Source organism: Atta cephalotes, assembly GCF_000143395.1.
Source record: "Atta cephalotes unplaced genomic scaffold scaffold00050, whole genome shotgun sequence".
NCBI classification, from domain to species: domain Eukaryota; kingdom Metazoa; phylum Arthropoda; class Insecta; order Hymenoptera; family Formicidae; genus Atta; species Atta cephalotes.
The window spans coordinates 121,272-134,507 of NW_012130114.1; the positions used below are offsets into that span (position 1 = coordinate 121,272).

Here is a 13,236-nt window from a genome sequence, read left to right on the forward strand (position 1 = left end):
AGAGAGAGAGAGAGAGAAAACTTTATGAAATGTTAACCAGTACTTTCGGTGTTCTCAGTATGAATTTTTTAAGTAAATATAAATTAAAATCAGTAATATTGATTGAGATCTTTGTCACTGATTTGGTTCAAATTTGTAATATTATATGTTTTGATACATAGAAAATGAATGTAAAAGGAAAAAAATTATTTTTAAACAAGTAAAAAATGTATAAAGTATTAAAACATGACATTTGTTGTGAAGTTAGGAGATTTATCACGTTTAAGCGATCGGAAAGATTGTCTTCTTCAGTATAACATACCAGGCTTCTACAATGACTATGGCATCCTTAATTTGGTTTAATAATATCCGTGATTATGAAATTGATCAATCACAGTTATTCTATTCTTCACAGGAATAGCTATGATTCATCAATTTCATACTATAGATGTTATTGAGTCATGTTTCACGACTCAATTGACTATTTCTGTATCGAGGCCTAAGAATGCCATGTAAACATAGTAAATGAGGCGGTAGTCAGAAGTTCTGAGGGCTGTCGCACACAAAATTCCGCAACAGTGATCGTAAGACGTGAACTTAAGCTGATTAGGCTACTGCTTTAGATCTACATACTCTAATGAAAATAGAAAATAACAGTAAACTTATCCATAAAGCGAATCTCAATCGATTCAAATTCACCTTATTGTGAGGTTATGGATAAGTTTACTGCTATTTCTATTTCCGTTAGATTACATAGATCTAAAGCAATATCCTGATTGGCTCGTCGGCTTAAGTTTACGTCACTGTTGCGGAATTTTGTGTACGACAGCTCTAAACTTCGTTTTAGGGTTGCAAATATTTAAACCATAAGAAATTAGTCAATCAAAGTTGAATGTGAAAGTAATTGACTATGATTGGCTAATTTTTTACGGTTTATGTATATATCTTGCGATCTTATTGTAGAATAGACTTCAGACTGGTTACAGTGTTGTTTACAATGAATAGTAGCAGTATAGTAGAGACACAATTAACTATATACAGTTATGACATTACCAGCAAAAGAGCAAGAAAGAGTTCGATTTTCTTTTGCGCATGCGTTGGCTGTAAAACCAAGAATAGCGGAGCCAATAAGAGCTCAAAGAGTCTAGATATTACACAAGTAGAACCTATCTTATCACAGGCTCTACTTGTGTAATACCCACAACATGGCGCGTGATCATGTGATCTAGAATACACTACATCAAAGATGCCGACAATCAGTGTCGTAACTATATATAGGGTGTATTCCCTTTTTACTGGCAGTGCAACTGTTATGACGTCATAAAAGTGCACTACCGCAGCTGTTCCAAAATTACTGTTGTACTAGCACTATCAGCACTACTGTAACATCGGCAATTTCGGAACGGCATTGCAGTAGACTAGCAATGGTGCGAACAGACATCATGGCTAAACGCACTATCAATAAATTTTGAACGAAAGCAGCAGCGATAGTTCTTCTGAGGAAGATGAATCAATTATGGGATCACAAATTTAAGCAGTTTGACCTCGTGTTAAAAATTATATGGACATTCAGTTAATGAATATTTAGATGTGGAATTTTAAAAGTTTTCGGTAAGATGAACATATGTGCATTTTCTGTATTTAAATATAATGTATATATTTTTTTATTTTCTGGATCGAATATTTTCACGCATTGTGCTTCTTTAAGGAACTCCATATATTGCACTGTAATTGCCTCACCTTGAAAGCACAGTAGTTGCAATGGCAATATGGTTCTCATTTATGACGTCATTGAGGAAACTAGATGCTGTCGCAGTGCATTAATAGCACAGTAATAACGAAACAATTTTTTAATATTGTCAGTACTGACAATGTATATCGGAACACACCTATATTTGAACTGTGCTCTAGACATGTCGAGAGTAAGCTGGTTTTCTGGGCCGGAAATAGATTTCAACCATTTCACTTACGAACTTACGCGGACTTACTCTACGCTCTACTACATCCCCAGTTACAAGTGATTGATCGATCAACATCGAATTAACGTCAATGTTGAATCATCGATTTGACGTTGATCGATCAACCATTTCTGATTGGAAAATGAACTTACTGCCGTGTTTACAGCCTCTATTGTTACTGTTCATTGTAGACGCTTAGTACTCCTGAGTAGTCAGCATGCGATTCAAAATCGATGGCCTGGGTATCAATCATGAAACTTTTTTCCTAGGATGAAAAGTGAAAAATGAAAAATTTCTCCTAATTTCAATGGTTTTCACCTTTCCATCCTAGAAGTAAAGTTTCATGATACCCTGGCGAAATGTGGCGAAACGTTAGCACACACATAAGCACAAGCCCATGTACATGCGCTACGATTATTTCATGTACATGAGCTATGGCGTCTCGAACAAAAAAATCATATCCACTTGGAGCCTAACTTTCCCTAGAAGTTGCAGCGTAGATAGTGTCCGCTTGGAATATCCATCGTTTACAATCCGAGTTCAATTCTTAATTTGCGATTTTCTAATAAACTAATTGCGTCATCGAACTACAGTTTGCGGCACAAGTTAGCACAAGCCTAGCACAATTTAGCACAATTTTGATTTTTTTTGTATTTCGAAATGGCGATGTTGGATCTTAAAAACAGTTTTTTCAATTTTTGCTTCTTTTTTGAAATATCGAAATGCGGTTTGCGGCACAACGTAGCACAAGCCTAGACATATTGATTTTTTTTTCAAAATAGCGGTTTGATTGTTTTTCAAAATAGCAGTGCTAACTTCACAAACGTAATATTTGGCGATTATTTTGGGACTGTATGTTAAATCCTGTATGTTAAACTGATAAGGAAAACAAATTTTTTTTAAATTAAACCTCTCAATTCAAAAGCTTTCTCCAAAAGAACATGCTAAAAGAACACCCCTAAATTTTTATTTTAAAAATATTAAGATTTATAGATCGCTAGTAAACAATTTTTAAATCAAAATTTCGATTTTTTTTAATACATATTTGATTGATGCAAAAATGGCTTAATCCAGATTTTAAACGTATATTTTTTGATTGCTGAACATGATGCAATAATTCATTTAGCTCTACGATATACGCCTTAAGAAATACAGCCCGATTAATGTGAAAAAATGACCAAATTTCGAATTCAAGGTCGATTTTAGTAAGATTCAAATGGGTTGTTATTCCCCTCAAATTGTAGATCTGTTCACCCAGAACAAGATTCAATTGGAATTTTCTCGGGATTTTCTACAGGGCAGCCTTTAAAAATTGTATTTAACTGGACATTTTTAAGGATAGAAATCTTTTTTCAAGTTCTAAAGTATATCATTTTATGTTTTGATATATTCTCAAATATGAGGATATATCAAAACCATAAAATGGGTGAGGATCGTTTGAAAGGTTTGAGCCTCAACTGAAGATGGTATTACTCGTCAAAACCATTACGATATTACCATCGATATAAAATACTGGACGGAGCATTGAAACCATCTTGACAGATTTAGAAAGAGATAGAACGATGTTTGGGTAGTAGTGACCAATAGGACAATAATAGAAAGAGAGTTTCGTGCACATATTCATCTTATTCTTTCTAGGTTCGCAAGACGAAAGATCAGACATTTCGCTGCATGCTCCGTCCAGTACTATATGTCAATCGAATACTACATGTTTTGCAAGATACCTGTGAAAATTGTAGCTGCTCAGTTGTTGTTTGACAGTCATTTGTGCCAGTCAATGCCAGTGTTTTTTAAAAATAGAAATAATCGAATAGCGATAATCATCATAACAAAAATTTACGAATTCACGAATTCACGGTTCGAATTAATTAACTACCCATCGATTCACCAGATCTGACCCAACGATTTTTTCCTGTTTCCCAGAAAAAGTTATGCTCAGAGGACACAGATTTTTATCAAACGACAGTGTCAAAGACACTGATCGATTGGCACAAATGATTTTCAAACAACAACTGAATGTCCAAAATAGCTACAATTTTCACAGATATCTTGCAAAACATACGATTTAGGGGTGGACAGTATTTATATATGAAGTACATGTATTTAAAATACGTATTTAAATACATTTTTGCATTTTGTATTTCGTATTTAAATATTTTATTTGAGAGTATTTTGTATTTAAATACTTTTTTTTAGTATTTTAAATTTGCAAATATTAAATACATTTAAATTGTGTGAACATTTTTTTTATGAACTTGTTAAACTTGTACTATTATTGACTCAATCTAAAGTTCCATTTCACGCTGATGTGCATTTATCCTTATTTATATTTGGTGAATAACCTCTAGCGTTGTATCTCAGCCAGGAGTGGATGTATTTGAAATACAATATGTATTGAAAATACGTTTTTAAATACATTTTTATTTTATTGAAAGTATTTTGTATTTCGTATTTGAATACTTTTTTTAGAGTTTTGTATTTAAATACAATTTTTTGAGTATTTTACCCATATTATAGTATCAGAATCGTTTGATCAGTAATGTTATGTTGAGGCTCAACTTTTCAAATGACCCTCGTACCTCAATTTGTAATAAAAAACTATTAGAAAATGAAATGAGTAGATAATACAAAAGAAATATAATTTAATTAATGGCCTTGATCTTGACAAATGTTATCCAGGACATGATCTTGAACAACACAAGAGGTTTTTACTATCGGTCGGATACGTTGCATAATGCTAATGCCGGCACATACTGTGACTTTCAAGCCTCATAACTCAAAAAATACTTTATGAAAAAATATTTCATTATAGTGTTTTGGAAAGCTCTTAAGATAAGCTATAAGAAAATGTAATGAAAAATAAGGGATTCCATTTAAAAAAATTAAAAGTGACCTTTATGTGACCTTCAAATAATTATTCAAGATTAAATTAATGGCACCACTTTATGTCCCTCTCGAAATCATACAACTTTTGCTTGAAACATTTATTCGTACCTTCCTTATTTTTTAAATATTTGCCTGAGAAAATTAAAATAAAATACACGTATATGTACATATTTATATGTGTCTAGTATTAAATATTTTCTTTAACTATTAAAATATATCTGTACACACACAACACATTTTCGTTAAATAATTTGCTATTATTTTTATTATTATTAGCTTGATGGAAAAATTTTGCTGAAATTATTCCACATTTTGGAGCACTTTTCGACAAAATTTCAGCATTTCAGAAACATTTCAGTTTAATTTTAGTGATTTTTTAGCTGAAAAATTTATATTTAGTAAAATTTCAGCAAAAATTTCAGAGAAATTTCAGGAAAATTTCAAAAAAATTTCAATTTAAAATTTCAATTAGTTTCAGCGATTTTTCATTATGTTAACTGAAAAATTTATTTTTAGTGAAATTTCAGCAAATTTTCTGCGATTTTGCTGAAATGTTCCAAAACGTGAAATAATTTTAGCGAAATTTTTTTCGTCAGAATAATCATGTGAACATTTGTGATAAATCGGATATCTTGCTGAAAATCAGTACATATTGGTACTGATTATTAGAGATGTATCGAATAGTATCCGGAAAGTATCTGGTATTATCCGGCACTTTTTTACTATCCTACTGGATAGCCGGATATCATTAGTATCTGGGAATATATCTGATTTGATATCATTAAATTGATAAAATTTAATATTATTAAATTGTTGATTTTTTCTTATACAAATGTTTTAGAAATAAATATGCATATTCATAATCATGTTATAATATCTTATACATTAATATCTTATACATTGCAAAATTATGTTTTTCGATATTTTTCTCTATAAGTTTTTTTTTAAGACATTGACTTCTGTTACACGGCACGCTTTACGCCGAAATTATAACATAGATGAAACTGATCAATCATAGCTATTCTTCTGAAGAATGAAATGACTGTGATTGATCAGTTTCATAACATCGATATTATAATTTCGGCGTAAAGCGTATCGTGTAAATGTAACCGAAAAATATCGGATATTCGATTCGAGGAAATTACCTTCTCGGATATCTGATCGGATACTGGACATCCGATGTTAAATTTCTGTCTGGATATCCGATAATTTTACGATGCATCCTTACTGATTTTATTAGTATATATTATTAACCTGTTTTCTGTGGCTGAACTAGTGTATATACACTTTTGGAATTTAAATTGAGATAGGTATATGTTTGATATTTGTCGAAGTAATCTAGTGAAAGTAATCTAATATAATCTAGTGCAGAAACAGAAAACACACAAACAGACCAAGTGTAATTTTTCAAATCTGATTTAATCATTTTTTTGTAGTACGTTTTTTGCAGAATATGTTTACAAGGTTATCACGTAGGAGAATGTGAATCGCAAACATCGGAAACATCCATAAGTGTTTTTTCTTCTAGAAATTATTCAGTAGACCTCTCAAAAGCTAACGAAGTTAGTTAAATTTAACGATACATCTATCAGAAAACAAGGAATTTCTTTTTTTAAAAAAATTCATTTATTGCTTGTATTTTATTTTAGGCTAAATGGGAAGAAGCTAGCAAAAAAACGATACAGATATCTACGAAACCTTGTCCTAAATGCAGAACTCCTACTGAAAGAGATGGTACATGTACAAAATTAATTTTTCACTAACATATAAACTTAAAAATAAATTTTATTCAATGGAATTATTTAAAGAGTAAAGGTGCTTTTTCGTGCTGACGCTAAAAATGAGCGTTGAGCGTCAGCATGAAAAGGCACCTTAATGGAATAGTATACATTTATGCAACACAAAACAGAATTCCATAATTTTATTTTCAAGGTTTGTTTCCCAAGGGGAACAAAAACATTTTTTTTAATTTATAAATAATAAATTGTATATTTTGCAGGGGGTTGCATGCACATGGTATGCACAAGAGCAGGATGTGGCTATCATTGGTGTTGGCTATGTCAAACAGAATGGACTAGAGAATGCATGGGTAATCATTGGTTTGGATAAGGATTTTAAAAGAAAATCATGTATCAACTTGATTGTGTAACAATCTATAAGCTCTGTATATATGAACATTGTATTGATTACATTTACATAGCTCGATTTACGCTGAAGTTATAACATCGATGTGGCCAATCTCAAATTCCATTTTTTTAAAGGAATAACTATGATTGGCCAGTTTCGATATTGTAATTTTGGTATAAATCGAGCCATGTAAACGTAGTCGTAAGAGAAAAATGTTTTGTCGTTGTATAATAACACTTATTGAATATTTTCATATTGTATGATTAAATAATAATACTTGCAATCTATAAAGAAAATAATTACACAGTTTAGCTTCCCGCACTTAAAAAAATGAAATTAGGCTTCGATGCATTTTTACATACAATTGTATGAAGAATCTGATAGAAAAACAAGAATGAAATGATTTTATGGGGGGTTACAATCAAAAGAATAGAGAACAGAGAATAAGAATTTCAACTGATATGAATATCAGCAGATATTCAGAATTAATTCTTGTATTCAAAATCATTTTAAGTACAGTCTTAAGAAGATCCTAAAGAGAAGCCCAAACTCTGAAGTCATCAGACAGAGATTTTTCCAGCGCATCTTTATATATTACCACAAATATTTCAAGCAGTCGCACATTTGTGTTAATTTTCATATAACAAATTCGTCACGATAAAGATCCGTATTCAGAACGCTCTTTTATCTCTGAAATTCTATAGTATGTGTAACGTAAATTATAGCATGTTTAGAGCGCTAACATCGCTGTAAGTGCGTTCTGAATACGAGCCAAAGTGTCTAAGTCTAATTCTAAGAATTCGACGTTATTTGTTCGTGCAAATTACGTGTCTGTGGATTACTATTTCCTAAATACAGATTGCAAAACTTTCGTATCAAGCAAATGTTATACGCAACTTGATAACTCGAGACGCTATGTTGCAAGAAATGGTAAAAAATATATCTATTTCGAAATTTTTGGTCGTTCTCGACATACACTCTTCACAGGCACGTGTTAATGCGTATACTTTAATCCTGAAAAAGGATTTTCGAATTCGTAAAAGAGAAAAAAAGTTTGTATAAAAATTATACGATTATTAAAAATTATACTATTATACAAAAATTATACGATTTAGTCGGTAATACAGACGATGGTATAAGAATATAAGATATTTCTTGAGGATGCGTAGTAGTCCAAAATGGCGGCTGTTCCTAAACCAATCAATTTTGTCCAAAATTGTAAAAAGCAACATGGCTGTTACCATAGTTCCTATGTATGTACATTAGGTTAGAAGTGATCAAAAAGCGGAGTCTCACGTCGTGCGTGAACCAGATCTCGCATCCTCCTTGATTGCATTATTCTTTTGAAAAGTTTGTTCAGTTCGATAGTGACCGATGAGTGATTAAGAGCGAAGTTCTTCAAATTGTACATAGCAACAACAGTTAGAGTATGTTTAACGATATCTATAAAAAATCGTGCTTCTTATTCATTCATAAACTTTCTTTATTATATTTAATATAATTTATCAATCTTTTTTCTAAATAATTAATTAACACGTTCTATTTAATTTGTAGAAATGCCCATGTTGTGTTCAAAATTGTAAGAGTCATACATTTCATTCTAATACAAAAGGCATTGCATATTATTGTTTTCCCAAGGAAATTAATTTGTCAGCAGTGGCAAGTGTTTATTTATAATAGCACGTTATAATAAATAACTAAATTTTAGCCAATCTTAAATATCAAATTATATTTATTAACATTATTGTATTAACATTAATTTTATTAACATTATTTTATTTCATACTCCATTATTTCATTCATTTATGAGCTTTTGTATTTTTTCAAATTTTAATTTTGTTTTTAAAATTGTTATGTATGTATTTTTACTAACTGTATTTGAATTTAGCGCTAAATTTTGGACAAATTTTTGATTCTAGTACTTTTTCATTATGCGCAATGAAATATCTTATACCATGATACAAACGACTTCAGAATCTCTTCAAGACGGTATTAAAATAAAAATGAATTATGAATATTGGCCTTGTTCTTCTTTAAGAGAATGCTGGATCGACGGCCGAACTTGATCGAGGTCGATAGTACAGACTTTAATTCCAAATTTGATAATCGTGACATCTTTCATTAAGTTCTTATTATATATCGTGTTTCGCTCAAATGTAGAACTTGTATAGTGATGGAAGGGATGTATGAGCAACATCTAGAGGATAGAAGTATCATTCTAATCTTTTCTATTTTTTTTTATACAGAAAACATATGCGCAAAAAGAAGAAAAATTACTGAGCAAGACAGAAATATATACAGAAATTATTCTGTCTCAAATGTTGCTCACACCTTCCACTCACTGCTTGGATAGATTATTTTCATTACTATAATGCGCTCAAATGTATCATCTGTCCTTATCTAATATATATTACATATTGCATCGCCATCTCTTAGAAGATCGAGCACCTACTGCTAGACACAATTATTGATTGCGTTTAGCAAAGAAAATAATCAGTTAGCACTTAATGATTCTTTAATATGATTGGTTGCATGTAGATCCAACGAAGAACTAAAGGTAAGAACCAATCATATTAAAGAATTACTAAGCGCTAACTGATTAGTTTTTTCTGTTAAATATAGCCATTGCTTTGTTTACCATTCCAGCTGCGTTCGGTTTGCACGCTTACACACTTTAAGCGTTTATAAGCATCTCTCATGACTTGCTTAGGTGTACAATTTTGCTTCCGCCGTTTTTTTCCGAAATTCGAGGCTTTATTGTAAAAAACTTATACATTTATGATTCAAAGTATTGTCGTCCATCGCTGGCCACTACTTTCTCCCATCTTTCGGGTAGCATACGAATCCCGCGTCGAAAAAACTGGTCACCTTTTGAGGCTATCCACGAATCGATCCAATTTTTTACTTCTTCATAAGACCGAAAGTGTTGGTCAGCCAGGCCGTGTGCCATTGATCGAAACAAGTGATAGTCAGAGGGAGCAACGTCTGGAGAATATGGCGGGTGGGGTAGGACTTCCCATTTCAACGTTTCCAAGTATGTCTTGACCACTTTCGCAACATGGGGTCGAGCATTGTCATGCTGCAAAATCACTTTATCATGTCTCTCGTTGTATTGCGGCCGTTTGTCTTTCAATGCTCAGCTCAAACGCATCAATTGCTTGTTCGATACCGATCGCCTGTGATTGTTTCAGTCGGTTTTAACAGTTCATAATACACTACGCCGAGCTGGTCCCACCAAATACAGAGCATGACCTTGGAGCCGTGAATATTCGGTTTGACCGTGGAAGCATGGCCGGGAACTTCCCATGATTTTCTGCGCTTGGGATTATCGTAATGAACCCATTTTTCGTCTCCAGTCACAATGCGATGCAGAAATCCCTTCCGTCTTTGCCTTTCAAGCAGCTGTTCACAAGCAAACAAACGCCGTTCAACATCTCTCGGCTTCAATTCGTACGGCACCTAATTTCCATCCTTCTGAATCATCCCATGGCTTTGAGGCTATGGCTTTTGAAATGACTTGTTGAGTCACTCCCAATGATCGTGCCAATTCTTCTTGATTTTGACACGAGTCTTGCTCAAGTAATGCCTCCAATTCTGCATCTTCGAAAACCTTCTCTCTTCCATCGCTATGCCGGTCTTCGACGTCAAAATCACCGTTCTTGAAGCGTTGAAATCACTCACGACACGTTCTTTCACTAATAGCGGCCTCACCATAAGTATTTGAGAGCATTCGATGAGCTTCAGCCGCAGATTTCTTCATGTTGAAGCAAAAAATTAAAACCTCCCGTAAATGACGAGAATTTGGCTCGTAAACTGACATTTTCAATCGAGAATAACTTTATGATGCAGACACAAATCGACTAATGTTTCTATGGGGTTATGTTGACAGATGCCCAAGTTTATTGTATGACGTCTATGATCTATTTATTTCGACCATCACTTACCGCTAAAGTCATCTATAGGAAAACGACGGAAGCAAAGTTGTACACCTAATATAAACGCTCAGAGATGCGTTTATGACGTTATCCATGATGTCATACTCACAAATGCTTATTTTATCGAAGTAGGGCAGCAAAAGCGTGAGCGCAAATAAGTGCTTATTGACCAAAATAAACGTGAGTAATGTTTGATCCTAACCCTAATAAGTTAAATCTATGTTTTTTTCATTAGAAAAATGTTTAACAAATGTATCGGGTTGCGTGTATATTTTGTACTTATATGTGATCTCTACAAACGTTTTCCGAATGTGTGCTAATAAAAAAAGGACTTTGTTGTTTACTAACAAACAAGCAATTGAATGCTTAAATTGTCATCAAAAAATAGGAAAAAGAATTTACTCATACAAAGATAATATCATCATATAAGTTTTAATTGATTTAGAAGATGCACGGACTGGAAACATATACACGATCTCTAAGAGCTTCTGCACATAGAACACGGCGGAAGTTGGCGCGATAGCCAATCAATGTCTTATTTGGTCAGAAGTAATAGATATATAATTTCCACTGCGCGACAAAAGTTGAACTCAATCAAACTTTTGCCGCGTGGCGGAAGTAATATTACATCATTTCTAAAAGTTTTGCATGATGAGGCTGATTTAAGAACATAGAATTATTGGCTAGTGCTATAACTTTCGCCGCGTGGCAAACGTTGCAGCGTTCTGTGTGTGCGGGAACCATTATGGATCCCTCTTTCTACGAAGATCATACACATATCTCGAGTATCATCGTCTTATTTCAATTCATTTTTCATAATTATCATAATTACAAAAAATAAAAAATAAAAGCAAGCTTGTGTGCTGCAAGCTACTGATTTTTAAATTACAAATAAGGTGCTTTTCATACCGACGCTCATTTTTGGCGTCAAAATAAATCATGTGATAAGGTGCATTTTCGTGCTCAAATGCTCAAACTGGCCGTTTCAGCAACAAAAAAGATCACGTAACGACTTTTGTTTTAAAACTATTAAAGCGATAATTTTATATATGAAAAAGGGCAAAAAGCGTTAAATTTGATATTTGAGCGATAAATTCGATATGTTGTTCGTATTTTTTTTGTATCATTTTTTTTGTATCATTTGCAATATTAAAACGCTGAATTGAAACAGTTATTAGATTATTCTGATTGCATCGAATCTTCTATCTAGATCAGCAATAAAAAAAAGAATAAATTAGATTAGGTTGTATATCGCAGTCAATAGTGTCAACACGATCGATATAATATGTCAGCATTGTCAATATCATTTAAGCATTTGACACTTGTAGTTGTAAAAATTGTTCAAACTATAAAATTTCAGGATAATGAATGACAAATTTGTCGCTCAATTTGCTTATTTTAGCAGCACGTGAAAATGTACCTATAGATATTGATGAATATAAGCGTCAATTTTCATGGGATCTATTTTGACGTTAAAAATGCGCGTTGAGCGTCAGTACTTTTAAAAAGCACCTTTACGGACGGCTGTCGGGTTCGAAACACTTTTCGATTTAGTTACTCCGGATCTACAATAGATTTTTAAGCTTTAAGCCCTAATGAATGGACATAATCAATTATTCTCCTCGCATTCGACAGTTGATCAATTTCTTACGGCTTAAGACTTAAAATACTTATTGTAGATCCGGAGTAACTAAACCGAAAAGTGTGACTTACGGGGCTATCAACATCTAGGAAAAAGAATATAAACCAAGGCCCTGCACACAATAGAAGGAATAAAGAATTAGGAATAAAGAATAAACGATTTCAATCTATCAGAAATCATGTATTCCGATGAATCTGATTTTTGATAGAAAATCATTTAAAATCATTTATTCTTTATTCCTAATTCTTTATTTTTTTCTATTCTCGCAGGGCCTAACTCGGTTCGGAAAAAAACACCCATGATTAATTGACATAAAGGATTATAGACCGGTATTCATAGTTAATTCTCATTTCAAGACTATTTTAAGTAATATTAGGCGTGGGAAAACCCCCGTTATATCTAATGGGAAAAACGCCACGAACTTTTTCCCATACCTAATATAATATTTAAAGCGAATGCGGCCCTCTGATTAATTCGTGATATCTGAAGTATGTACTTAAGACGATCTTGAATATAAGAATTGACTATGAATACCGGCTATAAACATAATAGGCACAAGGAACAGATAATAACAAGCTGTTCAATCAGAGCTCTGAGATATAATATCGAACTTACACACTAGAATTGATTAAATGACTCGTTATTCACTGTTGCCTGTACCTATTGCGTTTAAGCCTTTATTGTTTTATATATATCTATCAACAGTTGT

The 13,236-nt window shown here is 32.6% G+C and overlaps 1 protein-coding gene across 1 annotated transcript in view; it reads left to right on the plus strand.

Annotated features, from left to right (window-relative positions):
• Positions 1–7,240, plus strand: part of LOC105622910 (E3 ubiquitin-protein ligase parkin) — a 9,750-nt gene extending 2,510 nt beyond the window's left edge. The window contains exons 6-8 of the mRNA XM_012204319.1: positions 6,260–6,385; positions 6,473–6,557; positions 6,823–7,240. Of these exons, the coding sequence (XP_012059709.1) occupies positions 6,260–6,385; positions 6,473–6,557; positions 6,823–6,932 (321 nt within the window). The 3' untranslated portion in view covers positions 6,933–7,240. The remainder of the gene's footprint in view (positions 1–6,259; positions 6,386–6,472; positions 6,558–6,822) is intronic.
• Positions 7,241–13,236: the final 5,996 nt, after the last annotated feature.